General features: G+C 37.8%; 1 protein-coding gene across 1 annotated transcript in view; it reads right to left on the bottom strand.

The window, feature by feature from the left end:
* The window catches only part of PAPPA2 (pappalysin 2), a 628,099-nt gene that overhangs the window by 254,593 nt on the left and 355,518 nt on the right, over positions 1–17,988 (bottom strand). The window contains exon 10 of the mRNA XM_055255382.2: positions 2,787–3,858. Within this exon, the coding sequence (XP_055111357.2) occupies positions 2,787–3,858 (1,072 nt within the window). The remainder of the gene's footprint in view (positions 1–2,786; positions 3,859–17,988) is intronic.

Here is a 17,988-nt window from a genome sequence, read left to right as displayed (position 1 = left end):
GAGATAATGTAAGACAGTTAGTCTCGTCTCTATCATAAGAAATCAATGGATAATCTTTAAAATTGATGAACCAAGCAATATAAATATAATATTTGGAGGTGTACAGGAAACTACCAGAAAAAAAACAGGTGAAAAAAATAAATATAGTAACCTGTGCAGAGCAAGGACAGAGTGTGGAGATGGATGGGGAAGAGTTAGGCAGGACACTGTTTTTCTTCCTTCTGTCTTTTGGTATAATTTGATATTTTAAACCATGAGCACTTTTTTACTTTGAGTTAGTATTTTTAACTATCAAAAAGTATAAATATTTCCTTTGTATTCCACAAAGCAGGTTTTATATGTGGGGGTAAAAGAGTCACTTATGAATAAATGTTCAAAACACTACTGGGTCTATAAACAGGAGTGAGTTCCCCTTCTGCAGGCAGTGAGGTGAGTAAGTTATAAACACCCAGATAAGGGCAGTGTGATAGGAACTCAGAGAAATAAAGGGAAACTCTGAGGAGAATAATACCTGGGTACCTTGAAAGACAGCTCTCTCAGACAGGGCAGTGGGTTACTACTATAAACTAGGAGACCAGACTTTCTCATTTATCTGGGAGATCCAAAGTGTTGCTAACCACTGCTGTTAGTGAGGTTTAGCTTCTGCTTAAGGTTACCAAAATCTGAAAACCAAACCCAAACACAATTTTCTTTTCTTTTTTTTAAATTATACTTTAAGTTCTGGGATACATGTGCAGAACATGCAGGTTTGTTACATAGGTATATACGTGCCATGGTGGTTTGCTGAGCCCATCAACCCATCATCTACATTAGGTGTTTCTCCTAATGCTATCCCTCCCCTAGCTCCGCAGCCCGTGACAGACCCCGGTATGTGATGTTCCCCTCCCTGTGTCCATGTGTTCTCATTGTTCCAAACAGAATTTTCTTATACAAATAGTTCTGATAATTTGATTAGTTCTCTTTGCATTATTATGTAAATAAAAGCTTCCTATCTGTCAGCCTTAATAATAAGAAGAATCTTATTTTAGAACTATTTGTGTACTTTGAAAACTTTAGAGCTACTTTCCTGTACTTTATTTCATTTGATTCACAAAACAATCTGAAAATACTGACAATGCAAGGTATTACTGCAATCATCCTTACTTTATAGACAAGACTTCTGAGTTTCCGAACGTGACTTGCGTAACTTGCAAACCTAGTGAAGTAGCAAGGACTCCAAAATTTAATCATGTCCCTTGATTCCAAATTGTATACTCCATTTTTGATACCACATGCTTGAAGTACAGGCCACTCTATTAGTGGTAACTCATATCAAGAAGACTCCCCACACACAGGGATACCATGAACTACTTGTACAAATGGGGTCCAATACAAAAGTAGCCATCAAGACAATGGGTGGGAGCTGAGATTCTGTTCCCCCACCTCCCACCAGTCCTATACCCTAGGTCAGGTAAGCCTTTTCATAATTTGAACAAAGGCACCAGTTGTGTACTGGGGATACCTTGTCCACATACACATATTAACAAGTTCACTAGCTACCTACCTACTTTCTTACCCTCCTCTATTATGTCCAACCCCTGCAACAGCCATCAAATGAGAATCTTCTTACGGCTTCTGTCTCAGAACAAGAGACACATCAGATCCATTTATTCATCAACTTAAACAACTAAATGTCAGCTGCTATTCTATGCCTTGGGAATATAGTGGTTAACAGAATAGACGAGGGCCCCGATCTCATGGAGCTGATATTCCAAATAGGGGAAAAACAGACAAACACATGAATGTGAAAGAAAAATTATCTGAAGTACTAAGTATTAAACAGGAAATTTAAATTAGTTGATGTAACAGTAATTGATAGACGCTTTAATTTGAGAGATTAGGAAAGGCCTCCCCTGTGGTAACATCTAAGTAGGTATTTGAATGACAAAAGAGAGCCCACCATGGGAATATTAAGGAAAGGAGGATTCCAAGAAGATGGAACAGCACATACAAAGCCCTGAGGGCAGAAAAAAGCTTGATCTGTTCAATGGAACAGAATCAAGTCAGTGAGGCTGTGCTATGTGGGTGGGGATGGAGAAGTAGACAGAGGTCAGATTGCATTAAGAGCCTGTGTGTCAGGTAGGGGATTCAGATTTTATTCTGAGAGCAGTGGAGGAAAAAAGCTTAAGACAAGAAATGACAGGATCCAACTTACCTTTTTAAAAAGATCCTTCTGGATGCTGCACAAAGAATGGAATTTAATGGGGCAACAGTGAAAGATCCCAGTCGCCTAAAGGAGACTAGTGGCTAGATGTAACATGAAACTTTATGAAACTGCTTAGACTAAATAGACCTAATACCTTTTCACAGATCTGTATTACTTTGCCAAGATGCTAAGACTATAGGAAGTATTATCACGTGTAATTAGTATTGACTGGTTTCTATGCCTGGACGCCTTGTTTGTTCTCCACGAAGATTTCCTGGCCTCCTCTGGTAGAGTAAGTTGTTCAGCTTTCCTGTGCCCCAAGTCCTTCATATATGCCTTTGGGCGTGCTTCACACTGTGTACACAGCTTTCTGCCCCACAAACAGTGAGTTCAGTGAGGGCTGTCTCTTGTCTCAGTCATCTGTGTCCCTAATTACCTAACAGAACACCTAGCACTTCACAAAAGCTTAATACTGTCTGATGGGGTGGATTAATGTCTTATTCAGGGACTATGTGAACACATCTGCCTCCAAAACCAAACAGATAAAATGATGTTAGAAATGCATCCTACAAGTAGGACACCCCAAACCCCAGTCCCTTACCTCTTGGGTGAGTCAGGGTCAAAGCACGTCTTGCGCACATCAGCCACCTGGGGGTCACAGCAGTCTCCGTCGTCAAAGTCGTTCAGCATGTTGTTACACTCCACGTGACAGAGCCCATCCCTGCGGTTCCAGGAGTAGCAGCGGCCCTGCAGGCGGCAGTCACCCCCATCATAGCCTGTGAGTGGGTGCTCACACTCGGGGTCGCAATGGTCATTGCCAATCTTGCTGGGCTCACAGTTCACAAGCACAACCCGGTGTCGCAGGGTGGAATTGTGGACCTGGTGGACGCTCAGCTGCCAGCTGATGTTGTAGCGGCTGAAGGCCTCATTCAGTGCCTCGTGCTGCAGACGAATCTGCTCCTCACTCACAATGGGGTTTAGGCCCTCATCATCACAGATGTTCACCACCTGGTAGCGTATCACCTTCTCTCCCCGAAGGGGCCAGTATCCATTGTACTGGGAGATCAATTCCACATTGTCACAAACTGTTTGCCCACAGAGTGGGGGCCGCAAAGGCGACAGAATCTCAGGCTCTGGCTCAAAGCCCTTGAGAACCTCAAGTCGGGGGTACTTCTCATCTCTAAAGGGAACCCACTCTGTGTTCACAGGCTCAAAGCTCGCTGTCAGGACCAAGTCAGTCGCTTCCTCCTCCCCACTTGAATGCTGAGAACTGTGCTGAAAATGGCTTTGTGGCAGGGCAGTCGACCAGAAAACCAGTGTGCCCAGGTGTCCACGGAAATAGTGCCCATCCTCAGAGCTGTCTCCCCCCAGGAGCAAAGAGCGGCAAGATGCCATGAAGGGGCTGTTCAGGGGACCAGACTGGTCTAGACTGCTAGCAACCTGAGTGCCATCCACATACAGGGCCATGCGCCGTCCATCGTAAGTGGCTGCCACATGGGTCCATGTGCCTGGTTGGTAGCGATTGTGGCTAATCAAGATGGTGGCTCTCTTCATGCGGTCGGTGCAGAGGGAGAAGAAGAAGCGAGCATCCCGCTTTCCCTTGTCTTTCCCTGAGCGGATCCCCAGGGCCCAGCCTTTGTCACTGACAGTGTGGGAGCAGTTATCAAACACACCTGGGAAAGAAGGAAGAATCGAGGGAAGAGATAGATACCAGATACAAAGGGGAATGGAGAAAGGGAGAAGAAAGCCCATGTAAATAACAAGAATGCAGGTTTTTAATGGGGAATAAAGTAAGTGACACAGATTTCTCACCTGAGATGCCTGTTCATATCCCTATATCAGGCCGTTCTGGCATATCCTATCCCCAAAAGGAATGATTTGAGATTCCACCCAAGTTAACTCATTCTGGTATGTTTACATAACTAAAATGGAAGCTGGAAAGCAGATGTTCAATGCAAATGGCAAAAATCCTGTAGCACTCCATCACGAATGTGCTTCATGCTCATGACTGGCTTTAAGTTCATGCCTTTCCTCACTGATCCTAGCTTTTTCCATTTCCTCAGAAGCCATGAGAGTAGTCATACTTTTTGCAAATGATAGCCATCTCCTACCCTCTGGAAGGTGATTTTTCTCTACTGAACATTAAAAGGATGATCCTCATGGGGAAAACAAGGAGCTGATTAATTAGGGAGTCTTTTTAGAGAAGATGGTAACATCCCAGACATCATTCCTAGCACACTATTCCCTGTAATACCTCTCATGGGTAAGGATACCCATCCACAGTGAATATCTGTTCCCCAGAGAAAGCAATATGGCACTGCCCCATGGTCCTAGCCTAAAAAACTAATCACTGAGTTAGTAGAATGACTGTTCTATACCCAATACCACCCACCACAGTACAGAAGCAGACCATTTCCAGATTAATAAAGGTCCTATAATACACTACCTGCCTTGCTCAGAGCAGGCACAGGGCATTTACAGGCACAGAGCTATTAAATCTAGTGGAATAAACAAAGGATAGAACACCCAAAAATAGCTAGATCATTAATAAGTTGGCAGCAGGAAGGGACACAAACTTTCAGATGTGGCGTGATCACAGATGGGACTCAGGCAGTTTGGAAGCCTTAAATGTTCCTAGTAACCCATCTTCAGTTTACCCACCACCTCCTCCTCAGTACCTCTTCTAGTACATAGTCTCTCAGGAATAGCTTTTACTAATAAATCACATGAAGTCAGTACATCACATAGGAAATGCTTAATAAATATTGCTTGCACTGATGAATAAATGACGGAAAAATACACTAGTCTTTGGATCAGATACCTGGGTAAACATCAAGAGTCATTCTCCCCAAGCTTGTTAAATAAGACTTTTATTTGTTCCCTGACCTCCTATACAATCCAGTCCAACAATAATTCTCCTTAGACAGTCTAGATTTATAAGCCATGAGGCTTCCTATTCTGATGGCAGGCAAGTGCTTTACAAGTGGCTATATTTCCAAAAGTGATAGAATATCTTCTCTTCTGTCTTCAGCATAAATTAATAACTCATGGTTTATAAAAATAAAAGTACTTTTTAGCAAAAATATTTCCTCCCTAACCCAGTAATTCTAACAACTATACTTTGAATTACTAGTGATGACTAGCTACAATACAATGGGGTGTTCTGATTTTGGTTTTGGGGTTTTAGTTGTTGTTATTGTTTTCACACTGGGGTCTATCTGTTAAAGAAGTGTAAGGAATACTCCTCTACCAACTTTTGTATTGAGAGGATTTTCAAAAAAGCAAACAAATCTAGTGAGATTAATACTAAGTTCCCTGATTCATATTTTCTCCTGGTCCACTTATTTTAATAAGTAGTAAGTAGCTTTATCTATCTGACCTATGAGCACATGGGCTGCAATATTGAATATCAGGACCATGGAGTTACTAATCTATCAGCTATTTGCTGATCTTTAACAGAAAGTACTGGGGAGGTTAGTTTACATTTGATGCATACACACAAGTAGATGTATGCGTTCAGATATAAATTGTTAGGCTTGACACATAAGTTACCAGATAATTAGCATGATTTCTGCCAGACATCTACTTGCAATTTTAAACACTTTAATTTGCTGTCCTTAGAACTTCTAGTCTATTATCAAAAATATAATTGTTCTTATTTGTCTCATAGAAAGGTATAAAGTTATTAATAGTGTATCTGAAATGACATTTCTAACTTCTTGAAATACTAAATAGAAGATGGACCGCTCTGATTATACTAGTCTAGTTCTGATTAATATAAGTTTTAGCAATTACATCAAAAAAGATTAATAGCCAAGAGCACTAAGATCATCTGTATTACTTGTGAGATGTAGCCAGTATGTAAAAGTATTATTTTGAATGATTATCAAAGTAATGATTATTTGCTCTCTAATTTATTAAGATGTCCAAGCAGCAAATGAAGAACCTCACTAGGTGCTTAGATAACTACATTTTACTTGCTTTGTTACCATTGTTCGTACTTCATCTGTAGGAAAATAGAGTATATAGTTGCTGAAGCACTATCCTGCACTCCTTCCAGTTAAAAAGGCATGCTTAGCAAATAGAATTCTCTAACTCAATGCCAACAACTCTAGTTGTGGATCAGAGTCACATGTGAAGTTTTCACAAATACAGACTATTTTGAAGACATATTGAGATCTTATACCATATTACAAAAGAAATCAAGTTCCTCACTGCTGCTTAGCAGAACGAAATGCAGAAGACAGAAGTCGAGAGCCTTAGTACTTCTCATCCAGTGAAGGAAAGTTAGCAAGATTGAGATCAATGGTAAGTTAAATCAGACATGAAAATGTAAAGATCATCTGAAATTCTTTTAAATCATTTGTTTAAAAATTATACTAGATCAGGCATCTTAGATTTGTCCAAGGTGTCTATGCAACAGTGATACATGCTTGTTCATTAATTCAGCAAACTAATGGAATGAGAAGTAGTTAGGATAAACGAGGACCCGTTATGAATAAGTGCACAGAAACAGACTAACTTAGCTCATTCATGCAAGTGCAAGTTTGGTAGATATTTACAAAGCAATACTATCTGCCAATCTCAGTACTTGGTGCTGGAGATTCTATAGTGATCAAATAATTATATGATATCATGGAGAGTTCAATGTAGTGCAGAAAATAAACCTGAAATTAATAACAATGGAATATGCTGACTATTGAAAGTATAAATAGCTATGAGAGCAGCAAAAGGACCTCTTTATTAAAACATGGTCATAACATAGCCGAAATTCTCCCTAAAGTCATTAAATGTCAACTTCCCAACACTGACCTGTCTTGTTAACAATTTCATTCCTAGAAGGCATCCACCATCCAAAGCTGCCCATGAGATTAGGGCTACCTTGATCACCACTCAGACTGTCTGGAAAGGCTAGAGAGTGCCCAAGCCAAAGAATTCCAAGAGATAAGATCAGATATTGCCAAGCCCAACATCCTGCCAGTTTACCCAGTAATATTCATTATAAGAGTCCTCAGAACCTGCCTTTATATAAATTACTCACTTCAGCCAAATCTTCTACACTGGAATTGTGTGTGTGTGTGTGTGTGTGTGTGTGTGTGTGTGACTATATTTACTTTTACTTAGCCTGTAATGTTATCTCCCATTTATATAGACCTTAAGCTTTCCAAATAAATCTTTTGTATACTATTATTTAAGTGGTGAAACCATCTTCTGAGGCAGGCAGAATTATTATCATTGGCCTTATCTTATAGATGCAGACACTGAGGCTCTGAGAGATTAGGTGTCAGACTGGGTGCAGAGAGTGCACTAGAACCAAGATATCATTATTTTGAGCCCAGAACAGTTTTCTACAAAACCTATGCTGGGAAAGACCATAGTGCATGTGGTTAAAAGCATGAGTCAGCCAGAAATTATATTCTACAATCTACTACTTACATGCTGTATCATCTCAAAAAAAAGTTATATCACCTTTATTGAGCTCTGGTTCCCTTATTTGAAAGTTTCACCTGAGAAATAAAATCTGTGCATCTTCAGCATCCTTCAACCACAAGCTGAGACCTTAAACCTCATGAGGTTGTTGTGATAATTAAATAAAATAACACATGTGAAGTATCTTAGCACAGTGTTCAGCTCAAATAAAGTGATTAATAAACATTAGCTATGATGAGGAGAAGGAGTTTCAATGTATTATCAAAGGAAATAACAAATTAGATATAAAACCAGTGGTATGCTAGTAAATATTTAACAACTGGTCCTCTGAAGATTAAAAACAAGTCCAAGTCCCGATTTGCAACATTTGCCAATTTCTGTGATATAAATTACTCCCAGAGTGGCCAATTTTAAGTTACCAGTATGATGTCACTGAACATGAGTTTGGGAAGAGATGTGTACAATTGGCTCTGATGAACCAGTTTGGGCTGATTCCATTACTGTAAAGACTAAAAAGGAAAGCAATTGCAAGCTGCCAAGTGTTTCCTTTTCCCTTTGACTATTAAAGTTAGATGTGGCTGCTTTGCTGATAATATCATTTTCTGTAATTTAAAAGGGGGGAAATATTGCCTATACTCTGAGTTTTCAGCCATAACATGTCTACTGGAGGACCCAGTGACCAACTGTACCTGTGAACAAAATGTGTCCATCCCAGGTCTGCTCTTCTTCATTCTCTAGCTGCAAATTGGGGTCATAGAGCAGCCTGCACAGGTCCCCACATGCTCTCAGGAGGGACCCTCAGCCCTACTTTCTTGACCTCATTAAGCAAAAGCAAGATGAACTTTGTTTCAAAGGAAAAATTACAGAATCCCACATTTAGGAGACTTCTTCTTCTCAGTCTAGCAGAGTAAAGACTTACAAAACCAATGAAGTCCAAGCCAATACAATATACTTGGTGAAACTCTTGAGTTTGTGCAATGTTGAGATTTTATAATTTTGGATGTACGTGAGATAGAAACAAACATGTTATAACTGTTGTTTATTCATCAAAGCCACATTCTTGGAAAGAACAGAGGGACCAGTACATGAATATAATTTATGAAATTACTCAACACGAAACTGAACTATGATAGCCCATGGATTAGAAAAATCAGATCAAATGATGTAACTCAAAAGATGGTGGTAATGTGGAAGCCAAACATTTGGACCACATCATCTTAAAACTGTAAAAATCATTTTCTCAGCTCTTTCTTGCAACTGGCTTCCATCATATATGTTTACTAAATTTAAAACTGTTCAAGCACCTTACCTTGCATTTAATCTGAGTTTTGAGAGAAAGGAAATTGAGGGAGGATATCTCATTAATTGTATTCCTGCTCTCAACTCCAAAAATTGTATTTAGAGACCATGGGTATCTTAACAGAGCAATATGCTCATGTGGGTCTTAGCAAACATCATTTGCATCCAGTTCTCTACTATCATTAATTACCAGTACTTGGAATTGATAGAGTCAATTATCATCAAGCAGAAAGGTTTTCCCTCAAACTGGAATATAATCCTCCAAAGAGACTATGAAAAATTATAATAAAGCAGTGAACATTACAGATAGAGTTACAAACAGCCGTTCCATGAAAAGAAAAAAAGGTTTTGAATGTGGCCCCTGTAAAGTAGCCTGCTTCTTTCCATTACTTGAGTTTTTTCTTGATGCTCAGGATATCTGCTGCTTATGCCAAAAAGAGATAAAGAGACTTGAATTATCTTTTATAGTTTGTCTACTATGTGCAACTCTATCCCTGGTGGACATGGCCCCACCCACAACAAAGTCCTGAAAAACAGCTTGGCAGGCCACCTTGGGCAGACACATCTTCAGACTGACCAAATGACCGTGTGCCTGTTCTTGAGGCCTGAAAAACAGCCCAGTGGGCTTGCCCCTCAAGGACACACCCCCAGGGCAGCCAAGCAGCTGTATGCCCACACCCCTGGCCAGAGTTAACAGGCCCATAGCCCCAATCTCAGTGAGCCAGATCCCAGCTAGCTGATTTACCATGGGCATTATGTGCACTCACATCCCTCCTTCCACCTAAGAAACAGCCCAGCAAGCACACATCCAGCAAAGCTGTGCCACTGCTGCCACAAACTCTTGCAGCCTAGGCCACTGAGATACAAAAATCACTAGCATGAATTACAGCTGAAGAAACTGACTAGAGACTACTGTGTCCATGTGGAATTAAAGCCAACACATCCTACCCAACTGACACCCTAAGACCCATCTATAGAAATAAGTCTTCTTCCAGTGATGCCCTCTCTCACCTCTCCTATCTGACACAGTATTGGAAGTTCTGGCCAGGGCAATCAGGCAAGAGATAGAAATAAAGAGTATTCAAAGAGGAAGAGAGGAAGTCAAGTTGTCTTTGTTTGCAGATGACATGATTTTACATTTAGAAAACTCCATCATCTCATCCCCAAAACTTCTTGAACTGATAAGCAACTTCAGCAAAGTCTCAGGATACAAAATCAATGTGAAAAATCACAAGCATTCCTTTACACCAACAACAGACAAGTGGAGAACCGAATCATGAATGAACTCCCATTCACAATCACTACAAAGAGAATAAAATACTTAGGAATACAGCCAACAAGTGATATGAAGGATCTCTTCAAGAACTACAAACCACTGCTCAAGGATGTAAGAGAGGACACAAACAAATGGAAAAACATTCCATCCTCATGGATAGGAAGAATCAATATTGTGAAAATGGCCATACGGCCCAAAGTAATGTATAGATTCAATGCTACACCCATCAAATTACCATTGACATTCTTCACAGAATTAGAAAAGAAAACTATTTTAAATTTCTTTTTTTAAAATTTTATTATTATACTTTAATTTCTAGGGTACATGTGCACAATGTGCAGGTTTATTACATAGGTATACATGTGCCATGTTGGTTTGCTGCTCCCATCAACTATTCTAAATTTCCTGTGGAATCAAAGAAGACCTTGTATAGCCAAGAAAATCCTAAGCAAAAAGAACAAAGCTGGAGGCATCAAGCTACCTGACTTCAAACCATACTACAAGTCTACAGTAACCAACACAGCATGGTCCTATTACCAAAACAGACATAAAGACCAATGGAGTAGAACAGAGACCTCAGAAATCACACCACACATCTACAACCATCTGATCTTCAATAAACCTGTCAAAAATAGGCAATGGGGAAAGGATCTTCTATTCAGTAAATGGTGCTGGGAAAACTGGCAAGCCATAGTCGGAAAACTGGCAAGCCATAGTCAGAAAACTGAAACTGAACCCCTTCCTTACACCTTACACAAAAATTAACTCAAGATGGATTAAAGACTTAAATGTAAAAGCCAAAACCATAAAACTCTAGAAGAAAACCTAGGCAATACCATTCAGAACATAGGCATGGGCAAAGACTTCATGACAAAAATGCCAAAAACAATTGCAACAAAAGCCAGAATCAACAAATGGGATCTAATTAAACTAAAGAGCTTCTGCACAGCAAAAGAAACTATCATCAGAGTGAACAGACAACCTACAAAATGGTTGAAAATTTTTGCAATCTATCTATCTGACAAAGGTCTAATATCCAGAATTTATGAGGAGCTTAAACATATTTACAAGAAAAAAAACAAACAACACATCAAAACGTGGGCAAAGGGTATGAACAAACACTTCTCAAAAGAAGACATTTATGTGGCCAACAAACATATGAAAAAAAGCTCAACATCACTGACCATTAGAGAAATTCAAATCAAAATCACAATGAGACACCATCTTGTGCCAGTTAGAATGGTGATTATTAAAAAATCAGGAAACAACAGATGCTGGCGAGGATGTGGAGAAATAGGAAAGCTTTTACACTGTCGGGGGGAATGTAAATTAATTCATCCTCTGTGGAAGACAGTATGGTGATTTCTCAAGGATCTAGAAGCAGAAATACCATTTGACCCAGCAATTACATTACTGGATACAGACCCAAAGAAATATAAATCATTTTACTATAAAGACACATGCACACGTATATTTATTGCAGCACTATTTACAATAGCAAAGACATGGAACCAACCCAAATGCCCATCGGTGATAGATTGCATAAAGAAAATGTGGTACATATACACCATGGAATACTATGCAGCCATAAAAAGGAAAGAGATCATGTCCTTTGCACAGCCATGGATGAAGCTTGAAGTCATCATCCTCAGCCAACTAACACAGGAACAGAAAACCAAACACCACGTGTTCTCACTCATTTGTGGGAGCTGACCATTGAGAATACATGGACACAGAGAGGGGAACAACACACACCAGGACCTGTTGGGGTATGGGAGTGAGGGAAGGGAACTTAGAGGATGGGTCAATAGGTGCAGCAAACTACCATGGCATACAAATATCTATGTAACAAACCCACACATTCTGCCCATGTATCCCTGTTTCTTTTTTTTTTTTTTTTGAAGAAAAAAATCTAATAAAAAATAATCCTACCTGGATTTGCTGCCAAAAAAAAATAGAATTGTATTTGAGGCAAAATATTTGAATAATTTTTATCAAAGATGTAAATTAAAACAAATGTAAAGGTAAAAAACAAAACACACGAACACACAAAAAAAGAAATAAGTCTTTTTCTGTGAATCTGTTTCATAAAATTGGAAGAGGTGACTGTTCTACTGGATGCACAGAAATCAATGTAAGAACACATCAGACATAGAAAATCAAGGAAACATTATACCTCCAAAGGAACAAAACAATTCTCCAGTAACGAAATTCAATTATAAGGAAATATACAAAATGCTAAAAACAATTCAAAATAATAATCTTAAGGAAAATCAGTGAGATATAAGAGAAAACAGATAGATGATTAAACAAAATAAAAAAATTCATTATTTGAATGAGAAATTCAATAAAGAAATATCATAAAAAAAGAACCAAACAGCTATCTTGGAGCTGGATAATTCAATGAATAAAACAACAAAAAGTACAATCAAGAACTTAAACAACAGATTAGACCGAGTAGAAGAAAGGATTTATGGACTTGAAGATAGATCTTTTGGAATAACTCAGGCAGACAAAAAAAATATATTTTAAAGAATGAAAAAAAAGCCTACAAAAATGTATGAAACATCAGTAAGTGAACAAATATTGGCATTATGGGAGTTGCAGAAAGAGAAGAAAAGAGAAAAGGTGAGGGAAACCTATTTGATGAAATAATAGTGAAAAACTTCTCATGTCTTAGAAAAGGGGTGGACATTCAGATCCAATAAACTCAAAAGTCTCCAAATATATTTAATCCAAACAAGTCATCTCCAAGGCATATTTGAGTTTTGCCAAAAGTCAAAGACAAAAATAGCTAGAGAAAAATATAATACCAAGTCACATATAAGGGGATACCCATTAGCCTAATTGCAGATGTCTCAGCAAAAAATGTACAGGCCAGAAAGAAAGGAATGAAATATTCAAAGTACTAAAAGAAAAAAAAAAACAAATCCATCAGCTGAGAATACTATACCCAGCAAAGCTATTCTTAGAAATGAAGGAGAAATAAAGATTTTCTCAGATAACCAGAAACCTGGGGAATTCATCACCACTAGATCAGCCTTACAAGAAATGTTTAAGGGAGTCTTACCTCTGGAAGCAAAAAGATAGTAACTGCGTGTGTTCATGAAAACATATGAAAGTACAAAACTTGCAGATAGAGCAAATACACAAAAAAGAAACAAATCAGGCCAGGCGCAGTGGCTCACTCCTGTAATCCCAGCACTTTGGGAGGCCAAGGTGGGTAGATCACAAGGTCAGGAGTTTAAGACCAGCCTGGCCAAGATGGTGAAAACCCATCTCTACTAAAATACAAAAATTAGCCGGGTGTGCTGGTGGGCACCTGTAATCCCACCTACTCAGGAGGTTGAGGCAGAGAACTGCTTCAACCCGGGAGGTGGAGGTTGCACTGAGCCGAGATCGCACCACTGCATTCCAACCTGGGCGACAGAGCAAGACATTGTCTCAAAAAAAAAAAAAAGAAAGAAATCAAACCTCATCACTGCAGAAAACCATGCCAAACATAAAAATAAACAAAAAGAGAGAAAGTAAGAAATAAAGAATATACAAAACAATGAGAAACAATCAATAAAATGAACTAAATTCCCCAACTAAAAAATATAGATTGACCAAAGGGATTTTTAAAAGATCCAACTATATGTTGCCTATAAGAAACTCAATTCACCTGTAAAGACACACATAGACTGAAAGTGAAAAACAATATTCCATGCAAATGGAAATCAAAAATGAACAGAAGAAGCTATACTTATATACAATAAAACAGATTTTAAATCAAAAACTTAAAAAAAACAAAAATGCATTATATAATAGCAGCAGGATCAATTCAGCAAGAGGATATAACAATTATGTATGTATATATGCACGCAATACAAGAGCACCCAGATATATAAAGCAAATATTATCAAATCTAAGGGGAGAGCTAGACCCCAATACCCATTCTCAGCATTGGACAGATCAGCTAGATGTAATATCAACTAAAAAGCCCATAAGATTTGAACTGGTCCATAGACTGAATGGACCTAATGGAAATTTACAGAACATTTCACACAACAGCTGCAGAATACACATTCTTTTTATCAGTACATGTAACATTCTCCAGTATTGGCAAAACATTAGGACACAAAACAGGTGCCAATACAATTTTTTTTCGAGACAGGGTTTTGCTCTGTCTCTCAGGCTGGAGTTCAGTGGCAGTACAGCCTCAACTTCCTGGGTGCAAACAATCCTCCCACCTCATCCTCTCAAGTAGCTGGGACTATAGGTGTATGCCACCACATCTACCTAATTTTTTAATTTTTAGTGGAGATAAGATCTTACTATGTTGCCCAGGCTGGTCTCAAACTCTTGGGCTTGAGCAGTCCTCCCACCTCAGCCTCCCAAAGTGCTAGGATTACAGGTGTGAGCCATTATACCTGGCCTCAAAATAATTTTAAAAATCAATGTCAGCCAGACACAGTGGCTCATGCCTGTAATCCCAACATTTTGGTAGGCCAAGACAGGTGGATCACTTGAGCCCAGGAGTTTAAGACTAATCTAGGCAACACAGTGAGACCATGTCGCTAAAAAATAAACAAATAAAATAAATAACATCAAATATCTTATCTGACCACAATGGAATAAAATAAAAAATCAGTAATAATAATAGGAACATTTTTGAAACCATAAAAATACATGGAAATTAAACAACATACTCCTGAATATCTAATGGGTGAAGAAATAATAAGATAATATATAAATTTCTCAAAAAAATGAAAATAGAAACAAAACATACCAAAACCTATGGAACACAGCCAAAGCAGTATTGAGACAAGATTATAGCAATACAAACCTACATCAAAAATTGGAAATATTTCAAAAAACAACGTAACAATGCACCTCAAACAATGAGAAAAGCAAGTACAAACAAAACCAAAAATTAATAGAAGGAAATAAATGAAAATAAAAGGAAAATAAACAAAAGAGAGACTAAGAAAGTTCAATGAAACAAAAACTTGGTTTTTAGAAAAGATATACAAAATGGACAAGCCATTAGCTGGAGTTAAAAAGAAAAAGGCCCAAATAAATAAAATCAGAAATGAGATGTTATAATTCACGCCACAGAAATACAAAATATCATTAGAAACTATTATGAATGCTTCAATAAATTAAAAAGCCTAGAGGAAATGGATAAATTCCTGGACCATGCAACCTGCAAAGATTTAACCAAGAAGAGATATAAAACTTGAACAGATCAATAACAGGTAACAAGACTGAATTGGTGATTTAAAAAGTATCTCCACAAAGAAAAGTCTTCACTGCTTCACTACAAAATTCAAACAAAACTTTAAATAACTAATATGAATCATTTTCAAACTAATCCAAAAAAATTTAAGGTAAGGTAGTTCTTCTAAACTCATTCTACTAGGCTAGCATAACCCTAATACCAAAACCAGACAAGGATACAGCAAAAAAAGAAAATTGCCTACCAATATCCAATAAATATAGGTGTTAAAATCCTCAACAAAATATTAGCAAACCAAATCTAACAGCACATCCAAAAAAAAAAAACATACACTATGATCAAGTGGGATTCATCCCAGAGATGCAAAAATGGTGCAAAAATTATTTATTCGTTTCAGCGAATATATTATGGAAAAAGCATTTAATAAAATTCAACATCCTTTAATAATAAAAACTTTCATAAATTAGGTAGAAAGAAAGTACCTTAACACAATAAAGGCCATAAGTGACCGCTAACATTGTACTGAACAGGGAAAAGCAAAAAGTATTTTCTCTAAGAACTGGAAAAAGATAAGGATGCCCACTCTCACCACTCTTATTTGACATAGCACTGGAAGTCCTAGCCAGAGCAATTAGGCAAGAGAAGAAAACAAAAGGCATCCAAACTGGAAAGAAGCAAGTAAAATTGTCCATTTGCAAATGAAGTGATCTTACATAAAGAGAAACCTAGGCCAGGCGCGGTGGCTCACGCCTGCAATCCCAACACTTTGGGAGGCCGAGGCGGGCGGATCACAAGGTCAGGAGATCGAGACTATCCTGGCTAACACGGTAAAACTCTGTCTCCACTAAAAATACAAAAAAAAAATTAGCTGGGTGTGGTGGTGGGCACCTGTGGTCCCAGCTACTTGGGAGGCTGAGGCAGGAGAATGGCGTGAACCAGGGAGGGGGAGCTTGCAGTGAGCCGAGATTGTGCCACTGCACTCCAGCCTGGGCAACAGAGTAAGACTCCATCTCAAAAAGAAAAAAAAAAAAAAAGAAAAATCTAAAGACTCTACCCCCCAAAAAAATAAATAAAAATTTTAAAAAAAGAACTCTTATAACTGATAAATTCAGTAAAGGTGCAGGATACGAAATCAACATACCAAAATCAGTAACATTTTTATATGATAACAGCGATCAATCTAAAAAAGAAATCAAGAAAGGAGTCTCATTTAGAATAGCTACAGAAGCAATAAAATACCTGGGAATAAGTGTAACCAAGGATGTAAAAGATCTCTACAAGGAAAACTACAACACACTGATGAAAGAAATAAAGAAGGCACAAATAAATGAAAAGACATCTCATATTAATGGATGTAAAGAATACTGTGAAAATGACCATGCTAACAAAAGCAATCTACATATCAACGCAACCCCTATCAAAATACCAATGATATTATTCATAAAAATAGAAAACACAATCCTAAAATTTTTCAGGGAACCAAAAAAGACCTCAAATAGCCAACACAATCCTGAGCAAAAAGAACAAAGCTGGAGGCATCACACTACCAGACTTTAAAATATACTACAAAGCTATAGCAACCAAAATAGCATTTTACTGGCATAAAAATAGGCAAATAGACCAATAGAACATAATAGAGAACCCAGAAATTAATCCATGTATCTACAACAACTGATTTTTGACTAAGGTACCAAGTACATTGATTGCAGAAGAGAAAATCTTTTCAATAAATGGTGCTCAAAAAACTGGATACCCATATGCTGAAGAAGGAAACTAGACTCCCACTTCTCACCCTATTAAAAAAAATTCAAAATGGATTAAAGACCTAAATGTAAGGCACAAAATGATAAAGCTGCTAGAAGAAAAATAGGGGAAACACTTCAGGATATTGGTTTGGGAAAAGATTTTATGAATAAGACTTCAACAGCACAGGCAACAAATGAAAAAACTATTGAACTAAAAGCTTTTGCACAGCAAAAGAAACAACTGAAAGAGTGAAAAGACAATCTAAAGAATGGGAGAAAATAGTTGCAACTATTCATCCAACAGTGGTTTAATATCCAGAATATACAAAAAACTCAAACATTTCAATGGCAAAAATACAAATAATCAGATGAAAAAATGAGCAATGATCTGAACAGATATTTCTCAAAAGAAGACATACAATAGCCAACAAATATATGAAACACTGCTCAACATTATTAATTATCAGGGAAATGCCTATCAAAATCACAATAAGATATCATTTTACCCAGTTGGGATGGTTATTATTAAAAAGACAAAAAAAAAAATGCTGGCAATGATGAAGAGAAAAAGGAACTCTTATATACTGTTAGTGAGAATGTAAACTAGTACAGCCACCATGGAGAACAGCATGGAGGTTCTTCATAAAACTATAAATAGAACTATCCTATAATTCAGCAATCCTATTACTGGGCATTTATGCAAAGCAAAGGAAATCAGTATGTTTTCGCAGCACTGTTCACAATAGCCAATATATAGAATCAACCCAAGTGCCCAACAACAGATGAATAGATAAAGAAAATGCAGTATATAAACACAATTTAATATTATTCG

Source organism: Symphalangus syndactylus, chromosome 12, assembly GCF_028878055.3.
Source record: "Symphalangus syndactylus isolate Jambi chromosome 12, NHGRI_mSymSyn1-v2.1_pri, whole genome shotgun sequence".
Lineage (NCBI taxonomy): Eukaryota > Metazoa > Chordata > Mammalia > Primates > Hylobatidae > Symphalangus > Symphalangus syndactylus.
Note: the sequence above shows the minus strand (reverse complement) of the source record. Positions and strands in the feature narration are given on the sequence as shown.